We start from the raw sequence: 22748 nt of genomic DNA, 5'->3' as shown, positions 1-22748 counted from the left end.
TCAAAAATACAGAAAACAATGGATTATACTAAATGAGTGTGTTCATTTTGATTAAAATGAGGCAGTAATTCTTTCAGGAAATGCAGGATAAAGAAACTACAAAGGTTAACGGGCATAAATGTATTCCATGCAACATGAAGTCACTGATGTATCACAATACATACAAGCAAGTATTCAGGACAAGACATGCAAGTTAAAGGGATGTATTTATTGCACACGTAAATGTTGTGACCAAATACCATGCATTTCAAAAAAATACAAGGTCCCCCTACTGTGATGACTGTATCCTGCTTTAAAATTTTTTTTTCTAGGAATGTCATTATAATTTGGTAACATCTTGATGTTGCCTTTCGTTTTGTGTAATAATTTAACCCACAAATATATTTAAATATGATCACAAAATACACCAACATCATACACTATTCACATCTACACCAACTGTTGTAGAATCCAGAAATATAATCTATGAGCTATAGGCTATGTTATTGTAAAATATTGTTAATTTGAAGAGTGACTGCAGAAGAACTGGTTCAACTGACAGAATTCTGTACCAATTGAGTAAATTTTGCAAGTGGGGGAGGCACTTTGTCAGTGTATCATTAGAAAAAAAGTTTTCTAAATCTGATCTGAATTTTGAAGGATTGTTCTACTACTGTGACTCAAGTCTTGCATGATTAACAAGCAGGATTTGAAAGACTATGAAAATCTTCTTTGAGAAACAGCTACAAATGACAGCATGCTCTAAATAAAATGCAGACTTCCACAAGTGAGCGTTTGCTATTTGAGGAGGGAAACCTCCCACACAATGTGGCTGTAACAGAAAGTTAGACTGAATGGTGTCATGCTGTGAACTAATATTGGAAAATGTTACACAATATCTGGAATGCAGACAGAAACACAGTGCATGCATAAAGACATATTCAAGCATACCCTCTAAGACATCAAGCAAAATGTAGACATGCATGCACACCAGATATGAACTGACTGACCAACAGCACTGACACCAGAAAACAGAAAGAAGATACTTTCACCAAAGTCAAGGTTAAACATCAAAACAGGAAAAATAGACACATGCAGACGTTCAATAAATACACAAAAGGTAAAGATTTTACACAATAATAATAAATGAAAGCAAGACAAACCATAACCAGACACTCTCAAGGATGAAATTGTAAGTAGTAAAAGAGTGACAGGATGACAAGTCTGTTTTTTACCTTCACTATCTGACATGGTGCCCTGAAGGTCATCCAGCAGCACATAACCCCTACCCCTGGTTGGCTCTTCCCTGATATGTTGCTGCTGCTGAGAGTCCTGCAAGGACAGGCAGGAACCAAACTGGTCCCTTGAATCAGCCGAGATGGGCGGCAGAGGTCCCGCTGATGCACGGGCCATGCCCATAGGCTGACCAACAGGGCTCAGTGGACTCTCTTCCTCTGAGTTCTGGGCCACGATGGGTATTCGGCCACGCCCACTTTGCACAATGGGAAGGCTGGTGGGTTTGGTGCGACCAGAGGGTGTTTGATAGTTTTGTCCATCTCCAGATGCTTCACCATCTCCTTTCAGCCTTAGTGAAGAGCTGGAAGGGTCTCTTTTGATAGATAAGTCCAGACCATAGCAAGATGTGGGCCTGGATGAGGGTCTTGAGCGACTACCACTAGGATAGGCAGAGTCCAAACCTAAGCTCTGGCCCAAGTTTAGTGATCCAGCCAAGTTGGCGCCCAAGGTGGACCCCAGATATTTTTGCTGCTCTGCAATATTCTTACGAAGACCAAAGGTAATCTCATCCTGCAAGAGCCGGCTGGACCTTGGAGATGCACTGGTAGACCCAAGATAGCTGGTATAGTCTGTCTCCAAACCTCTGTTGTCTGTAATAGAGGAGTATTTGGAGGAGATCTTAGGTTCTAACAACGGAGTCTTATGTTTTTGGTACAACATGGATGCTGGGAGTTGTTTAGCCGCTTGTTTCTCGAGAGTAAGACGACTTATGCTATACTTATCTGACTTTGGATACTGTCTTTGAGAGTATCCAGAGATGCTAGAGCTTGGGGAATAGTAGTGTTGAGAGAGACCTGTCAGTTGTTCTAAGTTTTCTGTCCCACCAGTGCTTCTCCTAAACTCTTGCTTGAGCTGCTGCTTCAGGAGTTTCAGTTCGTAGGGTTCCTCCATTGTATCCTCTTCATCAGGGGTCTTTCCAAATGTATGGAGTCTAGAGGTGGATCCCAGGTAGTCAGTAGACCCCAGATCTGCAGCACTCCTGCGCAGTAGCTTCTCTGCCTTGGCTAGCTCCCTCTCAGCTAAACTATAAGATGAAGATAGACCTGCAGAGCCCTTAGCCAGTTCTGCAGCATCTTCCAGCAGCATGTAACTCCGAGGTGTATGGTGATCTACATCAGTGTAATAGGAATCAGAGACACCTGACATTGGGCTACGTGCCATACTTCCCACCTCCAAGGCTCTGAGGTCAAGATGATTGCCATATTTGTCATACTTGACTCCCAGGTAAGCTGATGATGTGGGATCAGGCTGGCGGCTAATGACATCATACTTAGTTGCATCCAGCTCTGAGAGGAGGGCTGCTTGTCTGGCAGCTTTTTGCTGCAACAGGAGCATCTGGTGGTAACTCTGCTGCTGGGAGCTAGTCAGCGAGGGGACAGAGGAGTAGATAGAATGAGACTGGTAGGACTGGGGAGTCTGGTAGAGAGACGGCTGGTACTGGCTTTGAGGATACTGGTACTGGGAGTACTTTCCATACTCATGCTTGGTTTGAGGTGGGACAAAGTCATCCAATTCTGACTGGGGAGCTGTCCTGGGACGTTCAAGACCATGACTTTCAATCTCCTCATCTTCACCACCTCCACGCCCACCTCTAGTCTCTCTGATGTTACTGACTTCACTGTCTGACATGTAGTCTCTGTCCTCAGCAACACCCTGTAAGTAGGCCCTTTCCCTCTTCTCTCTCTCCTTCAGTAACACATCTTTTCTACGATTAATTCCCATCTCCAAGTACCGAAGCTTGGCATCAATCTCTTTCTCCTCCTCATCTAGCTCTGCTTGTCTTTTGCGGAGCTTGGAAGACTCACGCTCCACCAGATCTAGCTCACGATCAATGTCTTGTAGGATCTTGGCACGTGCCATGTTGGAATTGCGGCACATTCTTCGGCGGGCAGAACCAGTGGTGTATGCTGTTTGGCCACTCGTTGTTGACTCATCCTCTGATGGTGGATTCGGGAGAGTCCTCTTCACCTTCTTTTGAGTGCCTGTTGGTGTGCCACCTGAGCCTTTCCCCTGTATCAAAAATAAACAAAAAACTGATTGGGACTGAAGGTACTTCTTTAATCACCATAAATGAGTCAGCTTGTTCTGACTTTCTCTGAACCATATTACTCAGAAATCGTTAACTTGAGATAATGGCTAAATTTTACATGATTTCAATCATGTTGTCAAATTAAACAAAAGGAAAGGGGAATCAATTCTAGTCTCTGTAGTGTTAATATAAAGTAATGACTAGAAATTACAACATGCACAGTGGGGAATTTCAGTGTATAAAAGGTTATTGGAAAACACAGTTTATTGATCACCTTTTGTGCATCCCAATAAGATATGTATTCTTGCCCATAAATGTTGTCCACTACTCACTAAATTGTACACTCCTCAGTGTAGTTTTAAAAGAAGTAATTTATTCACATTGAGCCTCTGTGGATCACTGACAGCTCAATATTTTCATGCAAGCTCAGCTTATTTCCCATCCTTTTATGTATGTATGAGATTCTCAAGAGTGAATTGCCCAGGCAGAAAACTGACTTCCATACCCCACAAGGGCCAAGAACAACACGGGATGCTTAAGTGGGTATGCATAACGTATTCAGTTGTTTCTTTCATTTCCCTGTATGTACAGTATATGTTTCCATATGTATGTCCACAAATCAAATTACATTAGAGCTTTGCACATTACTGTGAGTGTTTTCATATAGAGTATTATGGTAGAAAGACAGACTGCAATTCTTGGATTAATTACAGCAGAGTATGAGGATTGGCACATTGTTTGGGCTGTGGCTAATTCAGTCTATTACACTGTTCTTTTTAAAATTCTTCCTCTGCGTTTGACCCATCCATCAGGAGCATCAAGCAGTCAAAATAGTAGCAGTATTCCCAGTACTTAACATGCATGTCATATAGTGTGGTGTGCAAGCCTCCTCATGCAAACATTAGGAGAACATGCAATCTCTTGCTGTAGGGCAGGAATGTTAACTACTGAGCCATCATATCACTTGTGCTACATGAGTAAGACATGACAAAGGATGGTTTTGTTGGTGTTGCAAGAAACATAACTTATGGTTAGGTTTACATGGAGCAGTAATTCTTGGGCAGCATTATTTCAAAGGAATAACATGTAAAAACTGATTGATTTATATTTTGTGTAAGGTGAGTTTGTATTGTTCCATGTTTGCACTGGACATATATTTACTCATGTGTGAGTACAGCAGTCAAAGTATAATTCATATGAAAAGCTAAAAAAGAATTTTCTAAAACTTAAGTTGCATAATAAACCAAATCTCAGAAAAACTGTCATCATTGCAGCTATTACCATGCTATTTTACCAAGAAATATGCTCAAATTGGAAATACCTCACCAGACACATCTAATTTTACAGATTACTGACCCAAAGAGCAGATTAAATACAAATAACATCCTCGCCTTCTTAAAGTTAAAATAAATCCACTCATATTTTTGTGCCTATTTTCTTTCTTTTGTAAATTAAAGTGATACTAATACTCACAGTATAGCTGTCACCATACTGGGTGCCAGATGTTGCCCTTTCTTCTCCTGTTGGACTCATTGGCTTAGGGTCAGACATGGATCTCTGCATGGCTTTTGGTCCCCTAGGACTTCCTGGAGAGGCCTTTGATGGATCCTCACTTCCTCTTAACTTCTGGGGGCTTGTATCACCCAGTGATTTCTCATAGGACACAAACTCAAGGGATTTGCTAGGGGATATACAGGGGGATAAGGGTGAATAGAGCACTTTGGGAGATTTAGGAGGGGCTTGAAGTGTAGAGGATTCCACTTTAAGGTTAGGAGACTGGCTTATTTCTAAGGGAGTAGGCCGTTTCTTTGGTGAGGTCCTTTCAGAGTCAGACAGTTCCATCCTGGTGTCCATCCTAATGTTCCCCTCTGTATCTGTTTGTATAGAAATCTCAGTGTGGGCTTGAAGAGATATCTCTGACTGTCCACCCCTGTCACCTCTGGAAGTGCGTGGCCGGCTTTGTCGGCTTCTGGTCTGGGCCTCCCATTCCTCTTGATCCTCATCATCAGTCTGCACACAACTGTCAACACTCTTTTTAGCACTTCTCTTTTTTCTCCCTGCTGTGTAAGCTTTGCTGACTGTCTCATCCTCTTCGTCTGTCTGGCACCCACTATCCGTGATCTTTCGGGCCAGCACTGTGCCATCAGGTCCTAAGACAATTGCTTCCTGCAAGCCATGCCCGGGTATGTCCCCTCCTGGGTACATCTGTCGAAGCTTCTGCTCTTCCAGTTGAAGTCGCAGTTGCTCTTGAAGTCTCTGAATCTGCTCAAGCTGCTGCTGTTGCTGGGCATAGGTTTCTTTCTGCATCATAAGGTGAGCCTGTCTTTCCTCTTCCTGTTGGGTCAGGATATGCTGCTTCATGGCCTGTAGCTCCTCCAGTTCCTTCTGTACCAGAAGTTGTTCTTGTTCACGGAACCGCTGAATTTCCTGGCGCTCCCACTCTAATTCCTCAGCCAGACGCTGTTGCTTGAGTTTCTCCATCTCTAGTCTCTCACGCTCTGCCTGATACTGGCCATCCCCAGGAACCATGGGTGAAGACAGAGCCTCAAGTGAAGCAGCTATGGCCTCCAGAGATGCATCAGTGTAGGTGTCAAGGGATAAAGAGGTTGTTGCTGTGCTGACAGCATGGGCAGCAGTAGTACCCCCTCTAGAGATCTCCAGATTGAGTGGGGCATCGCCTTGCTCTTCTGTTGCAGGAATGGAGATGGTGGACAGGAAACTGTGGGACCGTGTAAGTGGCAAGTTTTGGAGGTTGGACAGGGAAGGCATGGTGTCGCTGGTATGCATACTTGACAAGGTGTTGTATGTTGTACAAAAGATGGACCCTGGTTGGGTGGTAATGGCATATGTAGATGGTATTGGTGCTGCAACAGAGGAATAGACCACCCCATTTGATGACCTTAAGACACTGTTTGTTGTACCAAAGAGAGTACCAACAGCACTTGTTACCCTGGCTTGGGAATAGGGTGGAATTGTCAGTCCTGCGTAAGTCCCTTTCTTGGAGTAGTCAACAGCTTCACCTGTCAAAAGTCAAAAATATCAGTTGAGTCCAAATAATACAGACTTTTCAATATGGAAGCAAGCCATGCCTTATCCACATTACGAAAAAAGGTGGAAAATGGAAAAAACCTTGATTGTTAAGATATGCAACAAGCATACAAGATGAACAGTAACAGCATGCAGGTACATGCAAAAATATTATGATGAATGGTCAACAACAAAAAAAGGAATTGTCCATGCAAAACAAAAAGAAAAGTAAAAACAAACTAAAAATGCCATGTTAGCCATGAATGAGTGGAGGCAGTTCAAAGTGACACTTAAGTGACAGGTCTGCAATGTCACTGCACTGACCTGCATCAGAAATCTTTGCAGAGGTAAGATCTACTGCACCCTCTGTGGTGCCACTGAAATTATAGCTGTTCTTACTCTTGTAAAAGAACAGGCCAGCTTCTGCTAGGTTAGTGTCTGACATCGACGGTTTAATTCCACCAAACCCTCTCATGCCATAAGGTGATCGGTCATACTGGTAATGGTCGTCACGATATCCAAAACGGTCTTCAGGCAAGGGTGTGGTAGGTTGCTGTGTAGTGCAGCTTCCTGCAAATGGAAGCTTGTACACAACATCACAGCATACAGCTCTTTTTCCTGCAGTCAGATCCACTGGTTTGCCATCATCATCTGTGATTACAGCCGTGGCCACTTCAGCAGAAGCAGCATCCACTGATACCACAGTATTGAACTGTTTCGTTGTGCTGAGGTCAACAGCTCCTGCCACTGTGGTTGTACCTATAGTTAATCCATTGGCAGCACAACTTGCAATAGAAGTGGGTGCAATAGTAACAGGGGTGGTCTGGAATGTTCCCCCACCCGTGCTTGATCCAACTGAGAGGTTAATAGGGATTTCTGTACCAGCATGAGTGGAGGGCTGAGAATCAATTGGCCGATATATAATTTGGGAAACAGGCTCAAATGCTTTGTTTTTTGTTAGCTGAAGGGGCACTGAAGATGTCTGAGGGGTGTCTATATTGTGACATTGCTGGATTGTGGCAGCACAGGTCACAATGGTGATGCTATCAGTAACTATAGATACAGTAGATGATTCAGCACTGAGATTCACCACAGGGGACTGCACTGCACTGTTCTGACGACTGACATCTGTTGCAAAGGACTGTCGTCTTGAGTCTGGGCCAGAAGACAGATCCACGCCATTCATGTCTGATTCCGAGTCCACTTTCACAGTCCTAAGATCTACCACCTCGGAAAGTTGAAGGGCCTGTCCATTCTGTGCTGGCAATTGGGGTTTGGGTTTTTCAACTGAGATTGGGACACCATTTGCCCTTGGAGCTGGCACTGGTGGTGGTGTCCTTTCATGAACAACGGAGACCATGGTCCTTTGGACCTCTGTAGTGACCACTTGAGAAATGAGATTAGGCATAACCACAGATGGCTGTGCTGAGGCAGATATAGCCTCAATTATGTGACAAGAACTAGATACATGTTTTTCTGGGCCACAAATCTCTTGACTTTCAATGGATTCTGTGACACGAGTGTATGCCAGAGGCACCCTGGTTGTTTGAGGAGGGGTTGGTTGTGGATGCTGCTGTGGATATGACTGAGTTTGAGGCTGTGGCTGGTGATAACTTTGGGGCTGAGCTTGGCGTGAAGGAGATGCTGGACCAGGGCTAGAGGGAGCTTGAGTTAAGACACTGTCTACTGGAGAGCTAGGCTGAGATGGCAGTGTGATGACCACATATGTGTCACGAAGATTGCTGGCATATCTTGGAGAAGAAGGAGACTTTGGTGAGGGTTGAAACGGCTTGCTCTCAGAAGAAGGGCTCAGATTCAGGGCTATGTCAGAAGAACCAGTGGGGAGTACAGTTGGTCTTGGTGGTTGTGGGGCATGGGCGGGTGATGAAGGCTGGGAGCCAGGCTTAGGTGCAATTGGTGGTTTGACACCATGTCCAGGTCTGTTATCCCCAAGCCCAGCAGGAATGGATGGCTTTGGGGGAATAGGAGGGGGAACATGAGGTTTGTACATTGGTGTAACTGCTTGTCTTGTAGGTGGTCCTTGGGCTGCAGCCATAGCCACTGTTTCTGGCCTAATTGGAGTTGCTGAAGCCTGAGGTGGAAGTGGAACTGGAGGTTTCCTTGGAAAAACAGTAGGTTTTGGTGGGGTGGGTGGAGGCAGTGGTGGTGCAACAGGTACTTCTGTTTTTTCCTGAGAATTAGTCCTACGTGGTACGCTTGGTTTAGGTGGCACAGGTGGGGCAGTTGACACTACGCTGGGAATACTAGGTGTGTATTGGGGGACTGTTGGCAAGGGCGATACACTAGCAATCACATGGGGTGATGTTCTTGGGAGTGCACTAGATAAGTCCATAACATCAGCTTGGGAAGCTGCTGCTGTGGTGTGAGGTTGTTGATCTGATGTGGATGATGGAGGAGATTCAGACAACACCGTCACAGGCTCAGTTTTTGCAGCTGATGTCATGTCTGTTACTGCAGTTATCTCCTCTCCCTTTTTGCTTATATTCTCGTCATCAGAAGATAACTCTCCTGAAGAGCACTGCGTCACCTTTAAATCTGGGATGGGGTGGAGTGCCCTTTTAGATGCAGTGGCTTCCACTTCTGGCTCCTGCTGAGTTGGACTTGTTCCAGGAGTCAGCACTCTTTTCATTAGCTCTTCATAGGCAGTTTCAGCATCCAGCAATGGCTTCCCATCTTTGCCTAATGTTACTGTACTGCTTTTGGAGAAGGTATTCTCAGCAGGTTGCAACACAATTTCTGGGTGAGTGTTTTCCTTTTTTGGCTGCATATTTTGATATTCCTGCTCCAGCTGCATGAATTCTTTCCTCTTCTTTATCATGTCTTCATAAACTTCATCTGGTGATCTTAGCTTTTTTGGCTGAGCAGGAACAACAATCTTCTCTGGAGCCCCCAGATCAGCTGTTGAATCGTCAACAAGCGATGCATAGGCATAGTCTTCAATGAGCATGCCTCCATAAAGGGACTCTTTTCCTTGTTGAATCTCACATTTGCCAACTGTTGGAGATGTAGCCCTCAGCATTATTTCCTCATAAGTCTCATCAGCAGATTTGAGAATTTTTCTCTGTTGCTTATCAGTATTTTGATCATCTGTTGGGGATTGAAGAGATACTGATGTAGGCAGTTGATACGTTTTCTGAACTGCTGCAATCTTTGCAGCATGGATTTCAAGCCCTTCAGGATCTGATTCAATGCTGGGGGAGAAATCAGAGCAGGATGATCGCCTGATCTCCTCCATTTCAGCCTCTTGCCTCAGTTCCTCAGTTGGTGAAGCATCTTCAATGGGGGATAGGTTGCTTGGTGGTGTTTTTGGACGCTCTCGCCTCCTCTGGGCTCGAATCTCTTCCTTGTCTTTTTTCGATTTTTTTCCTGAGCCCTTTTGTTTTTCTTGTTCCTTGAGGAGTTCCTCTTCTTCCCGTAACTCTTCTTCCTCAGAAGAGTCTTCAATAGTTGGCAGCATTTGACCAGGTTGCCTGTGTTTGGCTTTCCTATGTTGTTTACCCTCACCAGAACGGATATGGCTGGGACTACTACTGTCACTGTCTTCATCCAGTGATGATAGGGATGTAGGGGATGTTCCGGGAGTAAAGCTGGATGCATGTAGACTGGATGACCCCTCACCTCTTGATCGATCATCTGGAGAGTCTGTAAGGCTTTCCATTTCAGGCTCTCCATCATCATTAGGTATACGCATAGGGCTGCTGGTTGCATTCAGCTCCATTGTTTGGAATTTGCGAACTGCAGTGCCAGTTTGATGCTCCTCTTGTTTTGGTTCTGGTCCCTCCTCTTTGTCTACATCAGATTGATCCAGTGACCCTCTGAGTTGCTTATCTTCTTCATCATCTGGACTTATAGTGCTTTTCTTCGTCAGTCGCCGGGCTTTTCCTGACGTGCTCCTCTCTACACTCTCTGTTTTCTTCTGTTCCATTTTTTTCTTCTCATCCTCTCTGATCTTTCGCCGGACTAGATTTTCCTCATCAGATGGGGAAGCATCCTCATTCTCACTCATTTCCATTATCTGTTTTCGAATAAAATCCTCATCATCCCCTGACATTGGGCTTTCTTTTCCAAAGCTTTCACTGCTATCATCTAGGGAATCTGCTCTGACATCCATGGGCACAAGAAGCTTTTTCTTTGTGGTACCTTTGGTATTCTTCTCAGAAAGTTCTCTGTCATCCTCTGAGCTAGGTGAGTCAGGTGAGAGAGGAAGCACCTCTAATTTACGTCTGGTCTTTAGAGTGTCTGTTAGTTTCTCCTCATCCTTAGGTTGTGTGCTTGCCTGGGCCTCAAGAATGGGAAGGACTGTGCTTTCTAGCTTTGCTAGGTCTGATGGGCTGGTGGGACTGCCCTCCTTAGCAGCCATTTCTTTCTCTCCAGACTCTTTCAGGGTCTCCACCATTTTCACCTGTTGGTTTGAAATAAGACACAGTTAATGTTTTCCTCATGAAAAATAACAAATGCGGGTTTGAGAATATGTCTCTGGAACTCCATTAATTAGTTATCAAAACAGTATTTTTTTCCAGTACATAAAATAAGAAAGTAATGATAAGTGACAGCAAAGCAGTTATTGCAATATTTAGGTTCCATTTCCATTTTCTATAACCGAGACACCCACGTACATTTCAAAATACAGCAGAAATCAAAGTACAAAGATAATCTAATCTACCACCACATCCAGGAAATACTATGGTCACCTCAGCAACTGCATCTTCATCACTGGGCTTTCCCAGAGGCTGAGGTTTAGCCTCCTTTGTCTCTTCCATGTTAGTGTTCTCCTCCTTTGGGCCTTTGTCCTGCTCACTAACTACAGAGACTGAGATTTGAGGCTCTGCTACAGGGACTGAAGCAACTGATACAGACACACCTCCATTTTCAAAAGCAGTCTCTGATACCTCATCCTTCTTTGATATTGTGTTCTTTTCCACATCAAACTGTGCAGTGCCATCTTTGTCAAAGACTGCGGTTGTCTCTGATACTGAAATAGGTTCCTGGATGTTTCCAGCAACAAGTTGTGACTCAGACTCTTTTTTGTCAACTTCTTCCTCTTCTTTGATTGACACTTTGTGCTCTGTGACTTTCTCAAGCTGTTTTTCATCATTGCTGGTCAGAGATAACGTCTCTTTTCCTATTTCATGTTGATTCTCAGCAATAATATTTGTCTTTTGTGAACCAGCTTCTGTCTCCTCCTGAATGAGTTTCTCCTCACAGGGTTTGTAGCTGACTTGTGTCTCACTAGTGACACCTGACACCACCTCTGCACTTTGTATCGACTCCTTGACATTGACCTTTTCTTCAGATGTACCCACTGCATTGTCAGTTTTATCATCTGCCTTTAACTTTGTATCCATCAGTGTTTGCTTTTCCTCTTTGAGGGTTGCACTCTCTGCTTCGACCATAGGCTTTTCTTTCTCTTCTGACAATGATACTGTCTCACCAAGGCTTTCCTCAGCACTCACTGACTCACACTTTGTTCCTGGTTTTATCTCCTTATGTATCTGTATCTCATCTTTTGGGATTTCTTCAGCGTCAGCCGGAGCTAGCGCTCTTGCCATGTCTGATTGTTTCATATCTATTACAGCACAAATATTCTCTGTGTCAGTAGAGGAGGGTGCTGGACTAGATTCTCCTTTATTAACCTTCTCTTCCTGATGTTCCTGGTCATTTGCCATCTCAACTGTTTTCTGTGCAGCTGCCTCTCCTTCAAATTCTTTCCCTTCATCAGCTTTTACCTCAATAGCCCTCTCTGCAGCTGCATTATTCTGAACTCCCTCCTCTTCAAAGGGTTTGCCATCAGATGATTTATTCTCAATTCCTGCCTTTTCAATGACCCTCTCCTCAACACTTTCTTTTTCAACAGCTTTCTCAACATTTTTTTCTTCAGCAGTATCCTTTATTGTTTTAATCTCAACTGAAGTTTCCACATTGGCCCTCTCCGGTATTTTCTCCTTTGCTATTTCCCCTTCAATAATAACTTTTTCAAAACCTTTATTTTCAACAGTGTTAGCCTCTTCTGCTTTGGTTTCCCCATCGACTGCAGCAATAGGAGGTGACTTATCTGCTGGCTCAAGTGGAGTAGGCTCCTCTTCTTTTTCTATGCCTTTGTTTTCCAGTTTATTAGCTTGACTCTCCTCCTCTGAAGCGGAGTTAGGATGCTTGTTCTCTGACACAACTGGAGAACCTACAGATTCTACACATTTTGCTGGCTCTGATTTAAGTTCTTGCTGGGCCTCGTCAAGTTTAGGGACCTCAATGTTGTCAATAAGGGCAACAGTAGCTAAATTTCCTGCAACCTCAACTGAAGGAGGAGGAACACCTTCGCTGAACACTGTCTTCTCTATTACTGGTTCTGGTTCTACCTTTATTTCTGTAGTAACTTCATTCTTCACATGATGTACTACACTGTCATCCTCAAGTTTTGTAGTGATGTCTGTTTGCTCCACAGTTAAAGCGGTGTCTGCTATATCTGATGGAGTCTGACCTGCTGCAGTAGTTTGGGGTTCATCTTGGGGTTTCTCACTTGGCCTACCAAGTTCTGCCTCTGTTAAAATTTCCTCTTTCATATTTGTAGATGTGGAATCTGGCTTTGGATCAAGATGAATAGGAACTTCCTGGGAGACTGCTTCTGTGATCAACGCAGCCTTCAGCCCATTTGTTGTCACTTCCAGATGCTTTTCTGGAGTGGGTTCCACTTTCTCACTATCTGCTGGGGGAGCTGCAACCTCACTCTGAGTAATCTTGGGATTTGGCTCTGTTTCTATGTCAGCAGGGACTGTTGTCTTGTCTAAACCTGTATTAGTCAATAGATTTTGTGCCTCACTTTCCACAGGAAGAGAGAGGTCCTCTGTCACATTCTCAGAGCTACTCTGCTGTTGTTGAACTGCTGGGATTTCACTGACAGGTGCACTCTGTGCTTGTTGCTCAACATTAGATGGCTCAGTCTCAGAGAGAGCAGGGCCCTCTGCTGCTTTCTCAGAGCTACTCTGTTGTTGCTCAACTGCTGGGATTTCACTGACAGTTGCACTTTGTGTTTGTTGATCAGCATCAGATGGCTCAGTCTCAGGGTGAGGATGGTCCTCTGCTATTTTCTCAGAGCTGTTCTGCTGTTGCTCTGCTGCTGGGATTACAGGGTCCCTCTCAGCCACATTCTCTGAAATTGGAGCTTCTTGTTCAGGATGAATTAGAGACACTGGTTCAGCTGCTAATGACTGTTTTTGTTCTTTTGACTGTGGTGTTTCCTGAGGGGTGCAATCAGGAGAAGGGGCACCAACAGAAAGAGGTGCATCATGATCAGGTGAAATTAATGCAGGTGTGGGAATGGTTTCGGGCACTACCTTGGCCTCAGGAGCTGGTGGGGTTAGGATTGTTGCTTCAACTACGGGTTTGCTATCTACAGCAGCTGGGGCAGGGGTGGAGGAGGGAGCAGGAGCAGGTGGTTGTTTCTTTGGGGAAGCCATGGCTGGAGGTGGCATGTCTCCCAGCTGGCCCGACATGGCTCTTTGGGTCTGACAGTTGAGGCAAAGCCATTCTTTCTGTAAGACAAAGGTGAGAACAAATTATTAGTAATTAATACGAATTCTTTATAATGTTTGCTGAAATATGATTTCTACCACTAAACCAAAAACAAGTAACTGATATAGATTGATTAGACATTATTGTGAAGTGCCTGGCTTGCACAAAATTACCTGACAACACTGTTGGAAAATCCCCGTAATGAAGAATAATTTGAAATCTATTTTAATCTTTTAATTCTGGCACAGTTATGTGAAACAACATGTTTCCACGTAGTTGAAACGTCACTGTGACAGGCCACCAGTGTGACTTCTTCTATTTCAAGGGAAGCTTTTACATTTATGGGACTTAAGATAGGCCCATGTATAATGCATGGTAATGGGACAGGGGTTTAACAAGTCATGTCAGAAAGAGTTGGGTGGCCTGTGCAGACATTTCATGGAGCAGACTTAACAGAGAGACTGTGTTTGAATGCATATTTGTTTTTGTATGGTCATATAACTTGGTGTGCATATGTGTACGCATGCTTTAAACATGACAGTAGAATGTGCACATAACCTAAACCTGTTTTCAGCTCTCCACTGTTAATTCAACTGCTTACAAATGTTCAAGACTGAAAAAGCTAGCTCTTTCTGCATGGCTATTGTGAGTCAGTGAACCGCAACTGCTTTTCCCAAGACTCTATGCTCCCTGAACATCTTATTTAGTTCCAATTACACCTCCATTCAAACGCTGAATCACAGCAAAGGCCAATTTAAAGAATGTTTTCAGTGCTGTTTATTCTTTAAGTACAATAATTTGACAATAATGTCCTCCTTCGAATCACCTGGGATGTAGTCCTTAACCACATCTTACCAGTGTTGCAGGAACAAGAAACAAACACATTGCTGGTGCAGCTGTTCTAATCTGTCATCTAATAGCTCTGCTAAATCTATCCTGTCATGGCCATTTTATTACTCTTGTATATTTCCGGGTACTCACTTAAACACAGGGCTCTAGAGGAACATACCTAGGTTCAAGGTACTGCTGGGGGCTATAATTCAAGATCTGCAGCTATTACTGGAGTTCAGAATCCAGAACAGTTTTGCTTAAAATGAAAACTGAATGGCAGACAATCTACATAACATTGTAGCTATGAACAGTGCAAGCGCATGCACCCACAATATGGGCCACCAGACCAGAACATGTATTATAGGAAACACACACACACTCTACCTCACACACCACTTGCACACGCAACTACAGTAAGTCTCAGAAGAGGTAATAGTCAGCATGTTCTCAACCACCCTCCACTGTGACGTAAACACCTCATTTCACATTGCACCAAGTGCTCTAACATTCCTCTGTGACACCTCTCTTGTGGATGCCTTCGCCTGGCTTAAAGGGGGGGGGGGGGTTATGCTAAACTCAGGCTTCAGAGAAGATCGTACCCTGCATATAAAGCCATGCAACAGACAAGCCACCTCTCTCCAAGTACAGAGAGGCAGGAAGAAAGAAGCAGACAGGGGGAGGATGGGAGAAGATGACAGGGGATGTTGCAGCAGCAAAGTCAGGGTAAATAAGGCATGAGCCACCGTGTTTCAGTCTATGCCTAAACAGTTGGGGGCTTACACTCCAGAGAGAGAGAATGACACACCTGAAAACACATCATAGTGATATGCACCCAACTATAGAAAGTCTGCAAAAATGTTTTGACAGGGCAAATATTTTATCATGTATGTGAAACTGTGACTCACAAGATGAAAGAAGTGGTAATGAAATTTGATATCTGGAAAGGGAGAAGGCAACAGACACACAGAAGGAAGCCAACGAAAAAACACCACCATAAAGACATGTCAGCGCTCCTTCCATCACAAAGGTTTGCGGATGCTAGTGAGTTACACTCCCAACTCGACAGAAATGCAGTTAATCCTCAGACATGATGATAGACGAAGTACAGAAGCAAGTGCATATATGTGCATTAACAAACGTGTGCTATCAACATGACCCATCCGTCCCTGCTGGGAGGCCTTGAGAGGGGAGTTTCTCCAGTTTGACGGCTCTATCAGTTAAACCAGAGAGAGCAGGCACTGAGACCTGGAGAGATGGCGGCTGATATGAAAAGAAAAAACTCTCAGTCAGTCAGACAGTCGGTCAGCCTCAGCCACTTCAGAGCCAAAGCACAGGGTCAGTTCATCTCTTCTAACTACTGTACAGAGCTTAATCGACCCTTTTCATTTGGAATAACCTCTCTGTGAAAACAAACATCTTAATCTAACTCACAAGTACTAAGTGGCTATCTCCAATAGATTTCCTTCTGACATGTCTTATAGCAATCAGCCTAAAAGGTCATCAAATCATTAAGTGTCTTCTCAGCTTCATTTATAGCTAAATAAAGGAACTTTGGCAGCTGTGACTTAAACAGCCAGACACCAATACATATCAGATATCTGTGCACAGTGTTTACCTTCCAAGGTAAGTAGCCTGGATCACTAAGACTACAGAGAGAGTTTGACTGCATATCATCCCACTCTTCACTAAAGCAGTTTAGCCCATTTCATAGTGTTGTGCTACTTTGTAATGATTTGTAGCAATTATTTTTCCAAAAGAAACTGGCTTTGCAACATATTTAAAAAGAAAAAAAAAACAGATTAGCCTTTGATTAAGCTTTAATTATAAATGATTTACCGAACAGAATCCCCCGGAAATCATGAATATCTGTACTAAGTTTCAAGGCAAATGAGAAATTTCCAGCTAGACGAAAAGGCTGGATCGTCCGACCTACCAACAGACAGACCATCCGTAGAGCCTCACTGCATGGCTACAGTTGATGAACAGATGAACTGATATTGACAATAGTCATTAGTTAGAGACCTACTTTTTTTTCCCTTTTGCCGTCAGAGCAGATTTCTCACCAGAACTGCCACACCCATGACAAAGACTGACTCCACAGGGACTGGTACACTCTTCTCTAGCAGACCTGCCTCGTCATTAACACTAACAAGACGGGTGTATTTTTATATAACAACTTTTCCTGCTGCAAGCTTTTTAAACGCGACATGCCTGTGTGTATTTCTGTCTGTCTGCTGAGACGAGTTCTGCAAACAGCAACATGGATGATTCATAAAAGCAGAGGAGTCACTCACTCACTTCACCATCTTACAAAGACGTTTTCTGGCATCACATGTGCATGGATACCAAGAAGTGGGCACACACCAACACCCACAGAGACGAGCTTCTGACGGTGCTGATGACATACATATACTCAGATGAAAGGCACGAAATACCTCAGAAGGAAACAACAACTTGCTCTCTCTTCCCTCATAACATTTCTCAAGCAAATACAAGCTCATACATGAATATCAAAGGATAGACTGAGTGCAAGTGTTTCCATCTCTCGTCCATTTTCAACTTTGCCTCCTCTACAAACTTCCTCCAAGGACAGAAAGACCGACTGAAAACCGCAGACGGCAACCAGATATTGAGACAAGATGGGCTGCAGCCGTACCAATGTACGGTTATTGTTTCCAACTGGGAGTTGGAGTGTTGTGAAGGTCGGTGCAGCTCTTTGATTAAGACAAGGGATCCTATGAGGGTTTTACCCATCTAAATATAGATGGAGGCTGGCACTGAGAGTGGGAGAACAAGCGGATCTAAAGAAGGATGGGACAGATGGATAAAGACAAGACGAGGGGATGGAGAAGGAGAGGAAATTTGAGGACATGTGAGAGAAAAGGGAGATAATGTGTCAGAATCAAAAACAAGAGGAACAACAAAAGACAGGCAGGGAGAATAGGCAAGCAGGATGAAACGAAAGGAGCGCGATGTAGTGAGGGAGAAGGTGAGGCAGCAGAAGTGAAGGAGCTTAATGGTCATTGGAGGTGACTCAACACCAGCTCCTGCCAACAAGCTTAACATTATCACCCAGTAAAATCTGCTAATCAATTGCCAGGAAGTCAGGAAAAGCTGCAGTTCATGATGACTGCCAAGAATAACCTGAAATTGTTACAGAGAAGAGTGAGAAGTTCCTTGATGTCATTTACGCATACAGTGTCATACCGTCCTGCTCTGCTAGCTTCTGAAAACAGCTAGCCTGGCTCTGTGCAAAGGAGAGTAAAATGTGCCTGCCCATTAACCTGACAGCCCATTATTCCAAAACGCCAATAGTCAGAAAAATGGCCTGCCCAGTATCCCTCTGATTGGCCAGTGTTTGTTGCTTGGTTAGATTTAAGATTTTGTCTGCATGCAACACCGACAGCTTGTAGAGAGCCTTGAAAATGCTTCTGTGGCTGCTAACAAAGCATTTGACGACATGCGGTCTTGTCTATTTTGCTCTTTGAAACAAGTATTTAGCAGAGACTGCATTCATAATCACATGATATGGACATGTTTATCCTGATAAAACACGAGGATATAATCTTTGCAATCAGTATGTATCAGTAATGAAAAACTTCTTTTCTGCATCAAAGACCATGTAAGTCAAAATGCAACATAATCCTAATTATATCAAAAACAAGGGCGTTGAAAGACTTGCGTCCTTTCTGCAGCCCTGCTCAAGTCACCTTTCTGTGGGAAAAGTAAAGTCTGGAAGCTGCTGCCCTTTTCTCATTGATGAGCATTGCTGAGTGGCCAACTTAATTATAATGCATTAGACTGGAAGCAGAACATCACAGCATCAGCTCCTTTGCAAGCCAAAAAAGATCTTTGTCCTAATAAATGTCCCACTGTTATATATGTTCCCATCTGGGGATCCGTGTGCACGCTTTCCAGCTGATCCATGCTCATGTGTTGATGTAATTCTCGTTCGAATCATGAAACTAAATGTCATGCGAGTGGTGATTGCCTTAAGGTTGGAGACCTGGGCTTTGGACCAGGAGATTGCTGGCTTCAATCCCAAAATAAGCAGCGAAATCTGAGCTGGGAAGTTGAATAAATCGAAAGCTGCTGTCAGAAAGCCTCTGAGAAAAGTACTTTAAACCCTCTGCTGCTTAGTAACCAGCACTAGAGGACAATGGTTGTACTGGTTGGATCCTGTGTGTAACCAAATATGGGTGAAGCAGAGTGCTGCAGGGAAACCACAGCAAGCCTTCAGAGCAACCATTCTTTGGGTAAATGGAGCTTGAAGAAAAGTTAATTATCCAATTCTACTGATCTTTTACCCGACTCTAAGCTGACAGATGAAAAACAAGAACCTGAATGTTCCTGTTCTCTCTTGATAAGAGTGTCAGGCTGTGTCGCCTCACTGTGGATTGATATCCCCCCTGCCAGGTGAGCAAAAGAGTGCCAGGAGAGGGAGAAAACGTGTGTTTTCCTGACTGTAAGTCTATGTATGCGGATCGGACACAAAAGAAAAGGTGTGAGACAGCACCTATGAGGCCAGGGATTAAGCAGAGAGACATTTGTTTCGGGGCATTTTCTGTCTCCATCTGTGTTTGTTTTATCAACAGCCCACTTCATAATCTGTCTGCATGTGCCAGCTTCACATCTGAAACAGAAGTTGAGACATTCAAGGATTTTAAGATGCTTTTCTTTCATCTGTCAATGGCTTTGAAATATCTTTGGTTTAAAAACTGTGGGCTCAGGCTTCTGTTCCCTTAGTCACCTTACATATCCTATGTCATACAATGGGCGCTTTTTTCCAAAGAGCCATACAGCAAAATAAATGTATGCATATTCAGTCACAGTGAGAATCAAACCTCAAATCCCTGCTATCCCTCTCGTTTAGAGCTGCATTCATCATATCAACTTCATGAAGCAGTAACATCAATCTCTATTTAAAGATTGTGTTTTTAATACTGCTTTAATGAATCGAATAACTACATGTACTTGGGAAGTGGTTGCATAACAAACTCACAGGGTTATTAGCCAATCCTGCAGTTTTGCGCAGCTAGCCTCTGTTAGCTTTGTTTTTTCAGGCTGTAGATGACCTGGTTCAGTCTCACAGTACCCACGTTTCCAGCAGCAGGCAGCTGTTTTCAACAACAACAACAAAACTCACACATGAACTCACTGTATCCTCGGCCAAGCGCCAAATGGCAGACAGACAAAATTAGCAACTGCCTAACGGACAAAGTCAAACATGTAGCAGCAAAAGATCCAGATGTTTTTCCTCAAGAGTTGGTGGAGACAAAAACAGAAGTGTTAGCCGTTCCACCGAGGTGATAACGCTATCTGTAGATGAAATGACCTGAACAGGATATGAGACTCTGGTCTTATTGCACAGCTCTAGCCTGGGCTGTCTGTTAGTCTGCATAATGAACAGTTACTTCATACACGTCAGTCTGCATCAGCTGCAGGTGTATGTGTCCTCATCCTCTGCTGATAAATGTGCTCAACATTACCAAGCTTTTCGGCTACTAACCATATCAGTGCAGGTGGATGGGGAAATTTTACCGGGGGGGGGGGGTGAGAGAGAAAAAGACAAGGAGGGTGGAGGAAGACTCCCACCCCCAACCTCTATTCAGTGTAAAGGTTAGGCCTAATGGGCTGTGGGCTTTAGTTAACGAAAACATTTAGCAGTTTGCTGTTATTTAAAGGAGATATGATGTTATGAGGTGGAGAAAAAGCATTTTCTCAATGAAAATGATGTATTTCATCTATGCTTTATGTATGACATTTACTGCATACTTACATGTGTGAAGTTATCATTAATGCATAAACTACACATATGACATTTACATGCAATGCAGTATGTTGCATAAAAAAACTACCATTTACAAATTCTAAAATAGGAGCACAGTAATTCTTGCATGAATTCTGTATAAAATGTGAATTTGAATGTGATGATTATACTTGGATGGCACTGAGGAATGTTAACCACTAATATATTAAATGCAAAATGCTGCACTGGTAAATATTTCTATAGGAAATAAAGCAAACTCACTTAGAAGTTCACTTTTCTCTGACTGGTGTGGGAAAAAAGAAACAGCAAGCAACTGCATTATTTATCTGTTTTTCTACATATTCTGCAGAAACGAGACACATTTGTGATTATGCTCAGTACAAGCGTATCTTTTTTAATTCACACACAGGTCTGGAGTTTAATTTATAGAAAATATTAGCAATTTAACTCGCAATTAGATATTTTCTTCAAGTCTAGAAGAGGGACATTTCTGCTCTCACAACCAGAAGTGATCACGGAGAAACGATTCAGCTTCACACACTAACAAACTCTCTCAAAATCTTGTACGATGGTACAATTCTTGCATCATCAGATGTTTCTGTCTGACAGTAAATTCTGCCTATAGGTGCTGCAAATGTGACTCAGAGGCGTGAGTCATGAGTGCTAAAGCAAACCACAAAAGTCAGGTTGTCATGGTCTGCACTGCTCAGGGCAGCATGGGCCGGCACCCATATCCTTTGTGACATCCCCCCCATCCTCTCCACTCCCCTGTTGGAGTCCACTTTCTGTCACAGCATTCCCTCTTGTCTCCTCGCTCCTCTGTTTTGAGCCTGTCCTCCTCCACTCCACAATCACATGTAATCTGTCGGCATCTGTTACTCATTTCATGGCTCTTTTAAATTCTTTTCTTACATCGTTGGAGGATAGAAAATGTGTTTCAGCTTGGCTCGTGCATGTGTGTATTTGCTATTTTAGACCTTACTATCTGATTGTGAATGAATAATCAGCAGCAGTTTGTGAGCATAGACGGCATAATAAATACTGGACCAAACCACTGTGACGTCACTCACTGGTTTGTGGACTACCATTTTGAAGTTTGGCTTTATCGCCATCGCCATCTTGGATTTTTGGAGGCAGAAGTGACCAGATTTGGACAAGAGGGTGATGGGAGGATAGATTTTGCTGCGCCTCTATCCTGATTGGATCTGACTGAGAACCCGAGGACGTGCTGTGATAGCAATCACAAGGTAGCCAGGCCTTCAAGCATACCCTGCTTTATCAACCGCCTGAAAAATGAACATCATGAGACTTGAAACTAGCGATTAAGACCATAAACTCATTAGGAACGTGTTTACTGAGGTAATAAATCAAGAATGAGGGTAATTTTCTTTCATAAGCTTATTTGTAATTCGACTTCTTTTCGTAACCAGTGGACTCGCCCCCCGCTGGCCGTTGGAGATAATGCAGTCTTAAGGCACTTCTCTGCTCTGTCCACTTACTGTTCTGTATATGAGACTCGGATCTTGTCGACATGTCTCACAATCTCTCAGTCCAACAGGCATCTTCCAGCTTCGCTCTCTTTGGCATTTTCTATATTCTCCAATAAGGAAGAAAGGTCCGACTTTAAACGTGGGGGGAAAAAAAAAATTTAATCCACTTTCCTCTCAGGTTTTTTAATGCATGGAAATAATTTTGGGAGGTGAAGCCATTTCCTCATCCAGGCTCTGCTGCTGGCCTCACCTATTGAATATCAATTTCTATGGAGGAAGTCAGAGTCAGACACTCCATCCACAAAGCCAGCTTCCTTTTTTCAACTCAAATCCGACTCTCCTGTCACTCTGGTAAAGCCTGTGTTCAAGTCGAGAGAGCAGCAACAGTCAGGATGTAAATACAACAGCCTGTGCTAACTAGATGAGGCCGGTGCCAGAATGTGTGTGTTTAAGGGTTTGTGTGTGTGTTTGCCTGCCTGTTCTTGCCTGTCTCATCAGGGCTCAGTGCTGGCACACACTATGTCTTGGCTTTTTTCCCCTCTTCTTGGCACTAAAGGCTCAGTGGCTAAAATGCGACCCTTGCAAAGCATGCAAGCACCAGTAAATTAGAAAGGGGATAATTGGAGATCATTCTGGAGAGGAGCTGGAGGCAGAGCTCTATAAAAAGGAAAAGAAGAGGACGTTTGCAGTGCCTGAGGACAGTTCCTTTAAATGATAACAGTTCCTAAAACAAAGATGAACCACTTGTGTGGGATTGAACAAGGTCCAGGAGCTGGTAAATATGGCAAGACAGTAATAA

The 22748-nt window shown here is 43.6% G+C and overlaps 1 protein-coding gene across 1 annotated transcript in view; it reads right to left on the bottom strand.

Annotated features, from left to right (window-relative positions):
* The window catches only part of pcloa (piccolo presynaptic cytomatrix protein a), a 55948-nt gene that overhangs the window by 22762 nt on the left and 10438 nt on the right, over positions 1–22748 (bottom strand). The window contains exons 4-7 of the mRNA XM_076721948.1: positions 13681–13878; positions 6656–10754; positions 4778–6324; positions 1215–3285 (exon numbers count right to left, since the gene is read on the bottom strand). Of these exons, the coding sequence (XP_076578063.1) occupies positions 1215–3285; positions 4778–6324; positions 6656–10754; positions 13681–13878 (7915 nt within the window). The remainder of the gene's footprint in view (positions 1–1214; positions 3286–4777; positions 6325–6655; positions 10755–13680; positions 13879–22748) is intronic.

This window comes from Chaetodon auriga, chromosome 22 (assembly GCF_051107435.1).
Source record: "Chaetodon auriga isolate fChaAug3 chromosome 22, fChaAug3.hap1, whole genome shotgun sequence".
Lineage (NCBI taxonomy): Eukaryota > Metazoa > Chordata > Actinopteri > Chaetodontiformes > Chaetodontidae > Chaetodon > Chaetodon auriga.
This window is presented reverse-complemented; position numbering and strand designations above follow the sequence as displayed.